We start from the raw sequence: 16,912 nt of genomic DNA, 5'->3' as shown, positions 1-16,912 counted from the left end.
TGAATCTCCTTACACTAGATGTTATCTAAGTCTGACCATTAACACCACACCTACTTACACCAGTGCAACTCAATGCATTATTGTAAATTCACAACAGTATAAGAAGGTAACCCATTTATCCTGGACGACACTGCCTTTTGATTGGAATAATACAAAGTTAGTTACCTCAGTTTGTTTTGCAGGAGGTTTTACAACATAAATAAAACACAACTTTATCTTTATCTTTACATTTAAATAATCAGTAAAGGTGAGATGGGTGAAACTCCCTTCAACCATGTTATGAGTATTGATCTTGCATAATTTTTCCACTAGAGGGCTCTCTGAAACTTTCGTGTTGGCAAGAGAGATGCTTGGACATCCACAATAACAACCTTGTAATAATATGATAGTGAAGTTTATTTTTAAATTTCACACTCATATTATTTTTGTGAGCCATGAATACACATAATTCTTTATATTTTTTTCTGTGTCTGAAAAAAAAATCCAATTTTCAAATCACCAAATATCATTATTGGCTCTTCATTCCTACCATCACCAAGAGTTTGCTGATAGGGAATCACGTTTGATGGTTACGGATCCTTTTCTACAGCTGACAGGTGTTGAGATGATGGTTGCCAACAGCGGTTGCTGTGAACTGAAGTCAAAGTCCAAAACTGGTGGTTAGTATCGAAAAGAACAACAGGTAGACCAAAGACATGGTCAAAGCTCACTGAATGGAAGTGAAGGCTCAGTAATTAAAATTATTTGAATTAAAATTAAAATTGCGCGGTAATTGAATTATACAGACTCAAAGTAGTGGCATTTATTCATGAGCTGATTCCTTATTAAACAACAACGATAACAAACATTTAGGAGATTAGAATACAAAAGTTTGTTTGTATAATTTCCTCTACTTGTTACAACATTAAGAACCTTTAGTTTGTAGTTTATAAGCTGTTCTGTTACTAAGTTTCAATCCTTGTTACTTGATAGTACCTAGTGTGTCTGGCTCGGCAGACCTAGGATGATCCAAGAAGTATGGTCCCCACATCACTGTATGGATCGTCACATGCAGGGATGCCACATTGGGTCTTGAGTCAAGCAGGATCTCAGCAAACTTGGAGCTTGGCAGAACGCTAATGCTCAGGTCAGTGATGCAGTTGCAGGATCTGTAAGATAGCTGTTTCAGGGCTCTGGCCAGTGTAAATATCAACACTTCACAAAGTTCTTTTGATCCCTCAGAGGCATCCGATGGAAGACAAAACACTGCTCGGTAGACCATTTAACACTTTATTTCTCTTTCACATTACTTCTAGAAGCGAGATGTGTCCTGCATGACACGCTGCTGCGGATCTCAAAATGGTGGTGTGCCCCCAACAGTTTTATTACAGAAGCTCTCTCATTCTAGTCTAAACAACAGTGTCTCAGTAACTTTCCACTAAAGATGGTCCCCTCTTATCTACATTTTCCCAGGCAAGCGTGAGCTTTCTACTCCCCAAGGACACATGGTCTCATGCCTTTATTTTTCAGGGCTGTGTCCACTTAATACTACACTATATAATTTTATAACACTTATTAATAAAAAACATAGCATTATTGAGGCACTGAAAAATTATTCCCAACACCAGCGACAATACATCAAAGTCACTAGAAGTTGCTGCACAGGAAAAACAAAAAGGAGATCATTTCTGTTAGATAGAACAAGTGTTTCCTCCAATTTTCATAATGAAACTGTGATTCAAAGAATCTAACATAATAATGCTGCTTACAGATATCATATATTTAACTTTGACCCTGTGACCCCTGCTGTTTGAAGTCAAAAGTGATTTCCTCTCAAAGCTCCTAATCTCAGGGAAAAGGTTGTAATTACCTGATTAGTTACTCTTCTCATCCGCACATGTAAGGGCAGTACGACTCTTCTGACAGAAACAGAAGAGGTGGCAGCACCACCTTGCATGCAAAGACCATAGTCTGTCCATTTGCAGCCTCTGTGACACCTCAGCTGGAGTTAGGGGTTAAAATCCCAAAACTATAATTAGTATTTGATATTTATATTTCAGGCTGAAGTATTTTTAAAAGACTTTGAGATTTAAAATGAAAAAAAAAAGTGTTATTATACAATATTTTTACATCTGTTTGTGGGAAGATGGCAATATTTGTCCTTAGGGTAAAAAGAGTCGGGATTTTTATGGATAAGTTGGATTTTACATTCTTTTGATAGCTTTCATTCTTAAATATTTTCAGCTGTTAAAATGTAAAAATGTAAAATAGATGCATGAAACTTTTCCCAGCTCGAGACTCTGCCTCTCTGGGAACATCTCAGGCCCTCCCAGGTATGGGGGCCTATCTACCCCACCACACTCCCTGCTGGTGGCTGGTGGCTGATGCCCTCAGGCATCGGTGCTTTGCTTGTTCTCATTGTCTGGGGCTGGGTGCTCAGGTATGTACTGGCTCACTCCTGGTGGCTGCTTGGCGGGGCTGGGTGTCCCACGGGCATATCACTGCAGCCCCCTGTGGCTTCTGCACCATGGCTGCTGGGTGACCCCATGTCTGGGGCTCTCGTCAGTTTTTTCCAGGAGGGTGGCACGGTTGCCCCTCTGATGGTCCTCCTTGGGCTCTTGCGCTCTAGTGGCCTCTGGATGTCTGGGGCCTGGATCTCCTCTATGCCTGCTTCATGCCCTGGGGGATGGGGCTATGGCTCCCCACACCCTCTAGCAGATCGTTACATGAAGAAACCTTCTGAATACAAGCGCACTCATCCACACAGGTGTGCACACAGGTGTACACACGAGTGTTCACAGACACAAACTACACCTTTCTTGGCTGCTACCTCAAAGCTCATTGTGCGCTGTATTGCGTGCTGCACGATAACATTCAATATTTAGTATTTACTGTTACTTACATTTATTTAGGTTATTGCAGTGATGCTGTGTGCATTGTGTTGCTCTCTTTTTGCTTGTTTTCTCTTTTTTTCTCTCAGCAGGTGATCCAGGTGATCTTTTTTTCTTTTTTTGTAAGTGTCGTCTCTCACTATCCCTCTTCCCCTTTGTTTTTCTTTCCCTCCCTCTCTTTCTTCCTTTCTCCCTTTCCTGTCCCCCAGTCATGTCTGTCCAGTCTGTAATAAAATAAAATAAAATAAATATTTTGTGATTAATATTATTCAAAGGAAAAATACACATCAATGACATTCACTCAGAAAGTTTTACAGACAGGCAGCGAGTGGGTTGCTGCTTGTCTGAATCATTAAGAAGTGACAATAGTTTTAATGTAATGCAAATTATACAGACAGTTGAACAAGCAGCACTCTTACTGTAAAAGTTGAATTTGCCCTGAAAAATTAATGTAGTGATTTACCAGAGATGTGCAAAGCGTGGAAGGAGATTAGAAAATTTTTTTTGTACAACTGGTTCACAGTGGGCAATTTACTGCATTTTAAAATTATGCAATCCGTACATTATTAGTAAAACTAGTTTTAAGACATCTATATACTACGTTTTATGAACGTGTTTATTTTTTTATTCATCATCAGTCTTAAGAAAGCCGAAAAGGGCTTCAGTCAGTTCCTACATTTTAATACAGTTTCCCATACATTCTGCATTGTTTTGTCAAACGTTGCTTTAACTATCACCCTGACATTTGTGGTCATGAAGGGAGTCAATCCTGGTGTTAAGCTACTTTAAGGACATCACAGAGGCCCTGTTGCACCCCCTGTAGTTTGCTTACGGGGCAAAAAGGTTGGTTGAGTGTTAGGAAACCGACAGAGAACATGCACATGCATACCCCTCAAATCACGGACATAAACCATCCAAACTGCTGCCGTTAGGCAGGTGCTACAGAGTTCTGTTTACAAAAGCCAGCCACAGCGACAGTATAGAATAATTCAAAATAGTCATTGGTTCATATTCACAGTTTAAATAAATCAACATTAGGTGGTGTTAATTTCTAAACTTATTGATCTATCAACACGTTCTAAAAAATTGGGGGGAAAAACAAAAAACTTTTTCATCGGGACAACCAACCACACCGTTTGTTACAAAGTGTCAGAATGTCATTGATATTACTTTTTGTTACTTTTTGTTCAATTTCAAAACTGAAAAGCATGACTGAGCTTCCTGTCAATGACGGAATGGTACTGAAGGATGTTTGCAATGTCACTAATAACAGCAACAAATGAGCTGTCACAGATACAATTTTCAAGTACAAAGCTATTATGAAGGCTGTCACATCCCTCTTTTTTCTCTCCCCCCCCCCTTTACTTATTTACCCTTCTTATTTTATTTGTACTGCTAATTGTTACTCTTATTTGCCCTGTATGTCTACTGTACAAACTGAACTGGAATGACTGACTGTTCACTTTATAATTTCAAAAAGTTCTAAAAAAAATGTCACTAATAACAGACTGAACTCAACAGGTACTCTGCTTCATTGAACAGGACGAATAAAGATCGAGCCTACAACAGTTTGTTGCCCTTCCGGCTTTCCGTAGTGTTGTACAACAATTAGCGCCAAGTTGAATCGAGGAGGAAAGTGCGCCGTATACTTTATGTATACTGACGTTATCGTGATTTTGCTATTAACTTAACTATATACACCTAGTAGTGCGTTTCATGTTAACGCTAGGAACACGTATTTGTTAAACGAGTGTTTATAGTACCGGAGGAGTACACCGGCGCAGACAAGCAGACAGAGGTGGTAACTACGGACAAACGCTAGCAACACGGTGAGGCGAGACGTCTCAGCATTACCACAGCCACATAGAATAGACGTGGAAAATGGTAAGTAATAAGCCGTATCCGTAGTTATTTCATTTGGCCTACACACTACATGAAGGTGTTGATTAACAAATTGTAATGCCAATATATGAACCGCCGTCCCAGCGGAGGAGTCTCGCTCCCAGTCAGATTGCCAAACGCAAGCAGGAGGGAGACTACTGTGAAGATGAGTGGACACATAAACCTGTAAGTACAGGACCACTGCTGTATATCTGGAGCTAAGGTGTTAATGTTGGAGTGCTTTTTGACCTGTGACACACCTTTTCAAACCTGCCTTTAGACATCGTTTCAAATAAGAAAGTAAGCGTTTACTTTCCTATTTAGCCTTTAGGCATGCTAATAGAATAGGATGTTTTAAATTTTAGGTGTTACATCCCAAGTTGATTTCTTAGATTAAGGTTTTTCCTATTAAAACTTTCAATTCAATTCAGGTTCATTTGTATACAGTGGTCCCTCGCTATAACGCGGTTCGCCTTTCGCGGCCTCGCTGTTTCGCGGATTTTTTGGTGCAATTTTGCATGTTTTTTTTTTGTTGTTGTTGTTGTTTTTTTTATAGCACATCGTGTTCTGCGACCTGATTGGCTGTAGACCATTGTCAATCCGTCTCCTCCGTACCGTATCTCCTGTACAGCACAGAATGCATCCAGCTGGTCAAATTTACATAAATCTTTGATGCTAGCAGTGTGACTCTGAAGTGCTGTACTGTATGTTCATGGGCGTAACTTTGTGCTGAACATTGGGGGGGTCAAGATCTCTGTCTAAATAAATAAATAAATCTGGATAAATTTCCAGATGATTAAACATGCAACTATTTTGCTGGTAATAAGTGAAATGAGTAAAGAAAATCAACAGCCTATTTATGCAAGATAATTCATAATTTTTTTTTGAATGAAAAAAAAAAAAGATCATTCATAATTTTATTGGGGGGGGTTATATTGGCTGGGTCTGATTATTGGGGGGGTCATAACACCCCTGACCCCCCTAGAAATTACGCTCCTGTGTATGTTTGTAAGTTTTCTCCCCAAAAAACACAATGTCAACGAAACTTTTTGCACCGTCAAATGTACCTGTGGGTGCCTTTGGTTTCATTCTATAATACTGGACTTATTTTTCTACGAAGGTTTGAACTTTGAGAGTGTTTAAACAAGAGAGATAAATGTGAAAATGTTCGTGCCTGTCTGAGAAAAGTGTATAAAGTGTGTAGTGAGGGGTTTTACAGCCTTAAAACATCTATAATAATTGTAAAATATAAAGTTGGCTATTTCGCGGATTTCACCTATCGTGGGGTTATTTTTAGAACGTAACTCCCGCGATAAACGAGGGACGACTGTAGCGCCAAATCACAACAACAGTCGTCTCAAGACGCTTAATATTGTAAGGTAAAGATGCTACAGTAATTTTATATGTTTAATTATACAAATATGAGTTATACACATCCATCCAGCCATCAATTTTTTCCACTCGTGTATGTTATTATAAGACTGTAACCAGCTTCCTCATTAGTGTTTTTGTTTTTAAAAGACACACACACACAAAAATATAATGTGCTCATTTTTTTCAGGAATTATGAATTACAAAACAAACATCCAGAAATGTCAGTGTATGAACAGGGATTCAAACCATCAACTGTGACCTAATAGTTTGGTGCTTTGACCTCCTATGTTTGGCTTTCTCCAGTTGCTCACCTGATACCCACCCATACATAACAGGCTAGCTGTGTCTGCCCTGTCTGGGCCAAATTCTAATACCAAGGTGCATGCAGAGGTGTTTGAAGGATTTTCAAAAAATATCTTTTAGATTATATATATTGTAGGAAATTGGAGCAGTGGTTAACCTGCTGAATGGTTGTTGTTTTTTTGTAAGAACTATGGAAGAAAGTGAGGGACCTAATTTATGGTGTATGCCATTTACAGATATTTTAAAAAAAACATTTTAATTATTTATTTATATTTTTTATGCAGGAGAAAAGAAGAAAAGGCGATAATGAAATGAGAGAGAACCACATTTCTTTCCATAGAAAGCCTCTGACGCAGATCAACAACCGTCCTGCATGTATGGATGGTGAAAAACATGTAAGCATTGTTGAAAGCTGTCAGATAAATATCTTTGTATAGATTTTGTATGTGAATAAAGTTTAATGATTTAACGAGGCTTACCTGTTAAAAATCTTTTCTGCAGGAGGCATTTATTCAAAGTATCCTGTCCAAGCCGTTTAAAATTCCTATTCCAAATTATGCAGGTAACATTTTTCTCTCACTATGGTTCTTTCAGTTTTTGTACAGCAGTTAAATTACTTCACTGCTGTGTTAATGAAATACCCACAGGATCACTGGGAATCAGGGCACTTGGTTTAAAGCGTGCAGGAGTGAGAAGACCACTCCATGATCCTTTTGCCGAAGATGCTCTGATTCTTTACGAGCCTCCAGCTCTGAGTGCCCATGACCTGATCAAAGCTGACAAGTAGGTCAAAAACACAACTCCTTCTCCAATACATCATCTTTACTTGTTTGTCAAAGTTGAAACAGGCCCATTTGTACATGAGATTTTAAGTGAGTGCTTGAAAACTAGCACATGGTACTAGCAGAAAGTTTATTAATTGATTTATATCAGAGTGCTGTTCATGTTTGTGATTTAAAAAATACTCGTGTGACACGAGCTATCTTTGCTCTTTTCAGAGAAAAACTACCCGTTCATGTGGTTGTGGATCCAGTGTTAGGCAAAGTGCTCAGACCCCATCAGAGACAGGTAAACACAAGATATCTTTACACATAAACTACTCTATGCTACTGTATTGCACATATCATACAACAGTATCATAGTATTAAACATATACTGTGGAATATTTCATGCTTGACTCTAGATTTACAAAAACAAATCATCTCTAAATTATTATAAGAGAAGAAAATGTTAGTCATATTAACCAAGAATATTAAAAAACTGTAAAGTAAAAGTTTTTGTCTTTAAATACTTACTTTAAATTAAAGTCTTCATTTGTTTCCACACATGTTTAGAGGCATTGCTAAATTTGTTTGTAAAATATGAATTCAGGTATGAAAATGGTAATGAATCACAGATTTGTTATTTTTAATGTCTTCAACTGTTTTGGTTGTTGTCACAGTGTGCTTTTGTGGTCACTAGTGTAAATCATCAAACAGACTCTCCAAAGTTACCTTCACACCTGTTGCACACACATTTTGATTTGCAACATTAACATCTCTGAAAATTTAACATTGTATTTGCACCTCATGGCACAGCTAACCACAAATTCAGCTTGTTTCAGTCCTCCAAAAGTAGTTTGGAAGCTGCTTCTGAAACTTTGATATCTTATGCCAACTAGTAGGAAGACAGTGAAGTGCGACTCAGCTCCAAAAAAGCAGTGTAGTTCACCTTAAGTCATATTTTTTTCTTTGAAGTTCACATTGAATGTCTTTAATTTCTTAAGGGTGTAAAGTTCATGTGGGAGTGTGTGACGGGCCGACGCATACCAGGATCTTATGGCTGCATCATGGCAGATGAGATGGGGTTGGGAAAGACCTTGCAGTGCATCACCCTCATGTGGACCCTGCTACGCCAAAGCCCTGATACTAAGCCAGAGATAGACAAGGCCATTGTGGTGTCACCTTCGAGCTTGGTACATAACTGGTATAATGAAGTCAGAAAGTGGCTGGGAACACGTATCACACCATTGGCCATTGATGGAGGATCAAAGGAAGGCATTAATAAACAACTAGGTATTTAACTTTCATTTCTCTTTCATTATAAACATCCACAGAAAGGTTGTTGGAAAAGCCTTGTGATGGACCAAAGTTCTAGTCTTAGCTCCTGTCTCTTCAAGCCCTCCCTGTTAAAAAGCTTAGTCTCTGATTGGTCAGCTGGCCAAGCAAAAACTGGCAAAAGAAGTGTATCCCCAGATTGTCTGAGTATAATAATCTTTGATCTCAGAATTATATCCTTTGCTAGCTTAAGGAAGACCTTTCAGTGATTGTCAGTGAAATGGTTTTTTTCAGTAGAATAAAAATATTCTAAACATTGTCATAGAGTGTACATGATTGAAATTGTTGCCCAGGCAGACTTTAGTTTAAGAGAAGATGGTTTTACTTGAGAGCTATTGCTGATATTGTTTAAATAGCAAAACATGATTAGCTTTCCCTAAAGGGTCATTTGTTTGTTTTCTGTTCTTTCAGAGAGTTTCGTTTCGCAGCGCAGCTTGAGAGCACACACACCCATCCTCATCATTTCATATGAGACATTTCGACTGCATGCTGAGGTTCTGCACAGGGGAAAAGTTGGACTTATCATCTGTGACGAAGTATTTCACTCTATCTATACAATTCAGAGCTATCAAGAACTCTCGAAGTTAGGATGTAACGGTACTATTGTATGCTACAGGGCCATCGGCTTAAGAACTCTGATAACCAGACATATCAGGCCCTGAACACCATGAGTGCCCAGAGGAGAGTGCTGATATCAGGCACACCCATACAGAATGACCTTCTGGAGTACTTCAGCCTGGTCCACTTTGTTAATGCTGGTATTCTTGGTAAGCAGCATTACAAATACAGAAATAGGTAAAAAGCTCTTTTCTGATCAGATTTGTTTAACGTTTCATCTGGATGGCAGGCACATCCCAGGAATTTAAAAAGCGATTCGAACTTCCCATCCTTAAGGGACGGGATGCAGATGCCAGTGATAAAGAAAGACTGAGTGGGGAAGAAAAACTGAAGGAGCTAATCAGCATAGTCAACAGGTAAGTTCATGCAACACGACACTAAAGTACTTTACCTTATAATATAAACTGCCTTGAGGCAGGTGCTGGTGCTATTTTCTTAGTAAATATATTTTTAAGAGTGCTATTGACATGAAATTCTCACCAGATGTCAGTAACAATCCATTCAATCCACTCATGTAAAGAACCCATAGCTGTTCATAAATTAAGTTATGTGTAATAATGAGAAATGATACAGGAAAAAAGTATTTGACACACTTCCTGAAATTGATTTCATACTTCATACAAAAGCCTTTGATGGCAATGACAGCTTCAACATTTCCTGTACGGAGAAACTAGTTTCATGCATTTCTCAGGTTCTGAAGGTTCTGTGGGCCACTTCTATGAACTCTGAGCTTTAGGTCTTTCCACAGATTTTCATTTCAATTCAGGTCAGGTGATTGGCTGGGTAATTGCAGCAGCTTTATTTTCTTTCTCTGAAACCAATTGAAAGTGTCCTCGGCTGCATGTTTGGCATCATTGTCTTGCTGAAATGTCCACACTTGTTTCATCTTGTTCAAAAAGCAGCATAGGGGGTTTTGAATGGCTCCCCCTCCCCCCAGACAACATAGCCCCTGGGATCCTTGGGACACACACAGAGGGGATGAAACTTTATTTAATCCTATGACCTGTTCCTTTAATTTCTAGGCTTTTAGCTTTTATTTTGATTTCTTTTAAGATATAATTTTGTAATTTAATGCAGAATGTTTTTGTTTCATTATCTGATTTTCATAGATTAGATTTAAAATGAGATTATGCAGGATAATCTGTCTCTGATACATTTGGAGAAACAACTATTTTAATTGTGTTAATTAAATTATATTAATTTCTGCTCCTTTGTTTTGTCTTTGTCAGACAGAGTCAATTAAACATAAGCATCCTAAAATTAATTATTTATTTATATGTTTTGTGTTTAGACAAATGTCTTCACTAAATTGAGCTCTTTTATTCTGCTTCTGTTATAATGACCATATTCTGTATCAACAGGTGTTTGATAAGGAGGACATCTGATATCTTGTCCAAGTATCTTCCTATGAAAATTGAGCAGATTGTGTGCTGCAGGTAGGTAGATTGGTGCTCAACATGAAGAACCCTCTTTTTTTTTTTTTTTTTAAGCAGAGATAACTTCTTTAATATTTTAATTTTTATAAATTGTCATCACTCTGCTGGCTGGGTGGGTGCTGGGCACCATGGACACCCAACTTTGTGAACACAATAACTTGAGTACGAGGTGATGTAGGGTTTTTTCAGATTGATATTATAGGTGCGTCTATTAAAAATCTTGGTGACTTTGACCTCAAGGTTATTGATCAAGTTGTCTGAAAATCTTGTGAACACGGCGAATCAATTAAGATGAAAATTAGGGTTTTCAAATTGAAACCATACATACATCTACTAAAAATCTCGTGTCAGAGCCAAGTTTTGAAAACACAATAGCTCAAGAAAGCAGTATTGTAGGATTTAAAAAAAAAAAAAAAAAAAAAAGTTAAAAATTAATAAATGAAAAATACCATGCCTTATATGTAGTACTCAGGAAGGATATCATAGGCTTCTCATACCAACAGCAAAGCTGCATCTGTGGACAGTCTGTGACACTTTGGAATTTGGCAACTTTGATACAATTCATGCATTTTTTTTAAATGTTCATGTTTATCAGTGACACAATATAATCTACCAGCGTCATTGTTTCAGTCTTTTGACAAAATGATATTCAAAGCATTTTTTGAGTAACTATTGTTTTACAGTGAGTTTTTATAATGATGAAATTAAACCTTATGCTGTCAGATTGCTGTAACTGTATGGATCTTAAGGCCAGGGTACAATTTGATATAAGTGTTAAAAGATATTACATGCTTATTGTTTCATTTATTAGTGTTTTACTTTATGTAAACCTGATGTGGAGTGTTCTGTCAGTAATGCTACAGTTTGTAGTGAGAATGATACTGAGGTTCAACAGACTGACTTAAATAGTGCATAGATTAAAGCATAACATTATTTTTTTATTATTTGTTACCAATTACAAATAAGGCTAGTTGATTTGTTTACATAGACCTTGGACAAATAACTGCATCTGCTATTATAGGTGCATAATATCCTCTCATAGGACGCTGAGGTGTAGCACTGCCAGCCACCAGTGTTTTTTACATTTTACATTGCATTTGTTGCTTTTGCAAAATTGAAAATTAGGGTTTTTAAGTGATTATGAAGCTTGCTTAGTTTTAGCAATAAAAAATTATGACCATCCGGTCTAAAACGTAGCTAGCAGAATCGCTAGAATGAAAGTTTTTTTTTTTTTTAAACCTCGTAAAATAGCTCATGTCTCATTTTCTTATGGTGTTGGAAGGACATATTTTTATGTTCCTGCATGCTCTAATTAACACATTGGTTACAATTAGCAGTATTGTTAGAATATTGAACACCTGGTGCAAGATATGAAAAAAATAAGGGTAGGGTTAGTGACTTGCTAATTATATCTTCTAGAACCTGAACTTTTCAGAGGAAACGTACAGAGCAAAATTCTACTCCCAGGAGGCTGAGGGGTAGTATTGGGGCTGCCATAATTTATTTATTTTTCTGATAAATTATGATACTTTTGTTATATACTTGAGGTTTACTCGAGCAGTTTTTGTCCCGATCGTGGAGGACTGGACCAGGTCTTTACCCACTCGAGGATACTCGAGGGAGCATGACTGGTGCCCAACCAGTCTACATGTGTTTTGTAGACTTGAAGAAGGCATTCGAGCATGTCCCTCAGGGTGTCCTGTGGAAGGTGTTTTGGGAGTATGGAGTGTCCCAAAACCAAAATGTAAACAGGATTTAATTTACATGGAATTTCATTTGAATTTGTGTCTCTTTATGGTTGCTTGCAGGCTGACCCCTCTACAGACAGAGCTCTATAAACACTTTCTAAAGCAGGCCAAACCCATTGAGACATTACAAAAGGGCAAAATAAGCGTCTCCTCCCTGTCTTCCATCACATCACTCAAGAAACTGTGCAATCGTAAGTGAGAAAAATGTAACACAAAACGTTGCATCTGTGAACACTACAGTGATCATCAGAAAAATTGTCCTCTCACAATTGAGCTAAAATGTAAACTATTAATAGAAAACAAGATTGTTGTCTTACATCTATGACAATCTTCTGCTTGGAAAAAATACAAATGAGTGCCATCTTTCTCAGATCCAGCTCTTATCTATGAGAAGTGTGTGGAACGTGAGGAGGGATTTGAGGGGGCATTAGAACTTTTTCCTCCAAACTACTCCACCAAAGATGTTGAACCTCAGCTCTCTGGTAAGAACGTGTACAGCATATCATGGTGCAGCTCCAAAGTCATCCACACTTACTAGTTGGAAGAAGATCAGCTTTAGATTAGTAGAATGTAATCAGAACATTAAGTTATGTGGACAGGGTTGTTTTCACAATTTAATAGCTTGTCTAATGTTTACATTTACATAATATTAAAAAAAAATATTGTTTTATAAGAATGTAAAATTTTTTATTGCCTTCCTTTGTTAACCTCCTAAGACCCGAACTCTTCCATGGCATGCATTTTTAATTTCTCTTTGATATTTCTCTATTTATTGCTTTGTTTATTTCAGGGAAAATGTTGGTTCTCGACTACATTCTGGCAATGACAAAGACCACAACAGGAGACAAAGTGGTGCTTGTCTCTAACTACACACAGACTCTGGATCTCTTTGAAAAGCTCTGCAGATCTAGAAGGTATATTTGCAGAAATCACTATTTTAAGTGTGTTATTCAAATGATTTTAATTCCTCCTCCTTTATGTCTTTGTCAGATACCTCTATGTTCGGCTGGATGGCACAATGTCCATCAAGAAAAGAGCCAAGATTGTGGAAAAGTTCAACAGCCCATCGGTGAGTTGGAAAATCAGTTTGAAGCAATATTGAGAGCTTTGAAAGATTTCTGAACAGCATCTGAAGCCATCTTTTTCTCAGAACCCAGAGTTCATCTTCATGCTGAGTAGCAAGGCTGGTGGATGTGGCCTCAATCTGATTGGTGCTAACCGCTTGGTGATGTTTGATCCCGACTGGAACCCAGCGAATGACGAGCAAGCAATGGCTCGAGTGTGGAGAGATGGTCAGAAGAAGACCTGCTACATCTACCGACTTCTCTCTGTCAGTTCAATGCATTTTCAACAATGTTTACAACCTCACATTCAGTGTTTTAGTGCAGCAGGTTACTTTTGAAATCTACACTGAGCTGGTTACAGATTTACCAGTTTTGACATGTGCTTGTTTCCTGATAGACTGGAACAATTGAAGAGAAGATCCTGCAAAGGCAGGCCCATAAAAAAGCCCTGAGCAGCTGTGTGGTGGATGAAGAGCAGGATGTGGAGCGTCACTTCTCTCTGGGCGAACTCCGAGAACTCTTCACTCTCAACGAAGAGACCACTAGTGACACACACGACAAGTACAACACATTTACTCACACACGTTGTCTGTGCTGTTCAGTCTACTAATTGTCCAGAGAACTTAATTTACTCTAGAAATAGTAAATTAAAATTAAAGCCCAAATATCTTGTAGAAATTTTCTTGGCACAAGTGACATAGCTATAAAAAGTTATGTGTTCTTGTCTGAGTTGAGAGCTCTGTCCAGCTGCAGTTAGATCCTTGCATCTATCATCGTATCATGTGCTTTTAGATTTTATGGGCTTTCGTACAAGAACTGACACCAAGTGAGTTTAATGTAAGTTTTCGAGATAATAGTTATTTGAGCAAAACTGAGAGGGTTTGACACTGTCGTAAGAAGTGATTCGAACTTTGCACGTTGTTAGTTATGGCATTTCTGATTGCTAGGTTGACGTGGATAGTAATAGTTTGAAGCCATTATTATGCTATATATGGAATTATTTTTCTATTATAAGTTGCATTCAAGAAAATACATAATCCAAGAAAATAATTTAATTTCATCGGCACAATAAAATTCTTCGCATGTAAATTTAACGACCCTCGCATGTAAAACTCAACAGCCACACAAAGAAGCCGTCGCACCTGCCGGGGTGTGCGCTTTGTGGCCACAGCTACAGTTTCTCGGTCTGTACTGATTTATCACCTTTAGCTGCACGTCCCATTAAAGTGAATGTGTTTGCTGCTGACTGAGCAGCTTTTTGGTGGCATGTTTATATTTCTGTTTTGGCTATAATTATAATTGATAGATTATGATGCACGCTTCCTTGCCTCATCCTTGTTATTTAAGGGCATGCAGTATTGTATGACAGATTAATGGGACAGCAGTGCAGAGGCTTCAGAACTTACCTTTGAACTACGCAGTAAATAACCAATCTAACTGTTTAACACATGAACCTGAACTGTTGATCAAAGGATCGCTGCTTCCTATGGGCATCCAGTCAAAAGTCAGTTGATTCACATTAGCAGTATTCCTGTATAAGTGCAAAAAGCCTCCCGCGAGGGCGTGAAACTGTAGCAGCACAAAGCAGACACTGTGTTGATTGCTGCTGAGTTCTTCACACGTGAGAAATTTAATTGCTCCGCTGAAACAAAATGATTTGCCCATGATTATGTCTTCTCTCTGCGCAACTTATGATTGAAAAATAATCCCACACTATGGATCATAATGTATGGCACACCCTTAATCAGCCTCTTTCCCCTCCTGTATTAGGTTTCGCTGTCGCCGCTGTGTGAATGGCAGAGAAATAAGACAACCTGACAATGATGCAGACTGTAACAGTGACCTCTCCCATTGGAACCACTGTTCTGACAAGAAGGGCCTGAGGGACCAAGTGCTGAAAGCGTCTTGGGATGCTGCTGTGTCCTTTGTCTTCCACCAGCGCTCTCATGAGGACCAGATGGGTGTAGTATAGAAGAAAGAAGACTGAGTTACACGACCACATATGCTGTAAATATGGATATTTATGTTTTGTTGAGTTTTTCCACTTGTTTTAAACAGAAAAAATAAAGGTTGATAATCAGTCATGAAGGCAGTTATTTCTTCACATTTTTGCATTTATGGAAAATGTGCTATGATTTACAAGCTGTGATGCACGTTACTGTATAGATAAAAAAAATTTTTGTCTGGTTTCAGTTAGTCATCATAGCCTTCTGTAATAGAAAAGAGGTGTGCACCTTCTTTAAGACAGGCATATTACATTAATATGTTATGTTAAGATGTGACTGAGCCCGGGCTGGCTGCTCAGGCTAGCCTGACCACCAGGCACTTGTTGACCAGCCCCTCCCCTGGGCCTGGCTCCAAGCAGTGTACCATGGTCTACAGTTGTACTTTCTTTCCACTTGATTGTGTTTTAATAAATGAACAATTATTGAGAATGGACATTTAATTTGTGGTCTTTCACAATGTAAATTCTACCTTTGTTCATCGCTGGCTCCGTGAACAGATTCCACTTCAGAGACTAAGTGAACCAACACTGAGAGTGTTGGTTCACCTCCTGCTGGTGATAATGGCACAATATAGATTCTCTGCTGGGGGTATGCATTTTCTATGTGAAGCTTAACTCTGCACTTTTTTTTAAGTAAGGCAAACTGTTGCATTGTCACAGGAATGTGCATGTAATAATTTGGTGATTCAGAAAATGTATAAAATGTTTGTACTTAATTCTGATCTTGAGAGTTTAACTGTAACTGTGAGAACACAGAACACACACCAGGGATCAAATTAATTTCACTTTGATCTGCGTTAAACACAAGCAGTTTCCACATCTTGTTTATTAGGCTGTGGGAGTTAAATTGATCCAATTTAAAGGCTCCAGACCTCTAATATGCATCACCATAGAGATAAACAGCAGTACTGAGAGTTCTTCTGTTTAATTTCTGTATGCAACAGTGTTACAACAATTTCTGTCTCAGGAGGGCACGCACCATCCTACGGCATTACACACACACCCAGAACACCGGGTGTTTAAGCTGCTACCGTCTGGCAGGAGATTCAGGTTGCTGAGGTTGCAGACAAACAGAGACTAAAGGAGTTCAATTCAGTTTTATTTATATAGCGCCAAATCACAACAGCAGTTGCCTCAAGGGGCTTTATATTGTAAGATAAACACCTTACAATAATACAAAGAAAATAGAAAAACCCTAACAATCCTATAACCCCCTTATAAGCAAGTGTTTTGGCAACAGTGGGAAGAAAAAAATCCCTTTTAACAGGAAGAATCCTCCAACAGAACTAGTCTCAAGGATGGACGGCCATCACCATGTTGTAAGGGGAGGAAGACAGGACAAAAGACATGCTGTGAAAGACAGCCAGTGTCATTGTGGATCTAGAGAAAGACTATTGCAGAACATGTATGAGGACAGTGAAACACTGGTGAGGTGTGCAGTAGGAGTGACAGATGGGTTTCAGGTCAGTTCAGGGTGGAGATTGGATTACATCACGGTTCAGCTATGAACATCTTGT

At 38.4% G+C, this 16,912-nt stretch overlaps 1 protein-coding gene across 1 annotated transcript; it reads left to right on the top strand.

The window, feature by feature from the left end:
- Window positions 1–4,434: 4,434 nt before the first annotated feature.
- Window positions 4,435–15,825, top strand: rad54l (RAD54 like). Its single transcript, XM_003448825.5, has 18 exons — window positions 4,435–4,754; window positions 4,857–4,937; window positions 6,713–6,823; window positions 6,930–6,990; window positions 7,076–7,211; window positions 7,427–7,496; window positions 8,194–8,482; window positions 8,936–9,060; window positions 9,141–9,291; window positions 9,372–9,498; window positions 10,504–10,578; window positions 12,387–12,517; window positions 12,698–12,808; window positions 13,117–13,240; window positions 13,317–13,395; window positions 13,477–13,656; window positions 13,788–13,951; window positions 15,161–15,825. Exons 1-18 carry the CDS (start codon window positions 4,752–4,754, stop codon window positions 15,360–15,362), a joined length of 2,220 nt encoding a protein of 739 aa, XP_003448873.2. The 5' UTR covers window positions 4,435–4,751; the 3' UTR covers window positions 15,363–15,825.
- The last annotated feature ends 1,087 nt before the right edge of the window (window positions 15,826–16,912 follow it).

This window comes from Oreochromis niloticus, linkage group LG17, assembly GCF_001858045.2.
Source record: "Oreochromis niloticus isolate F11D_XX linkage group LG17, O_niloticus_UMD_NMBU, whole genome shotgun sequence".
Taxonomy (NCBI): Eukaryota; Metazoa; Chordata; class Actinopteri; order Cichliformes; family Cichlidae; genus Oreochromis; species Oreochromis niloticus.
This window is presented reverse-complemented; position numbering and strand designations above follow the sequence as displayed.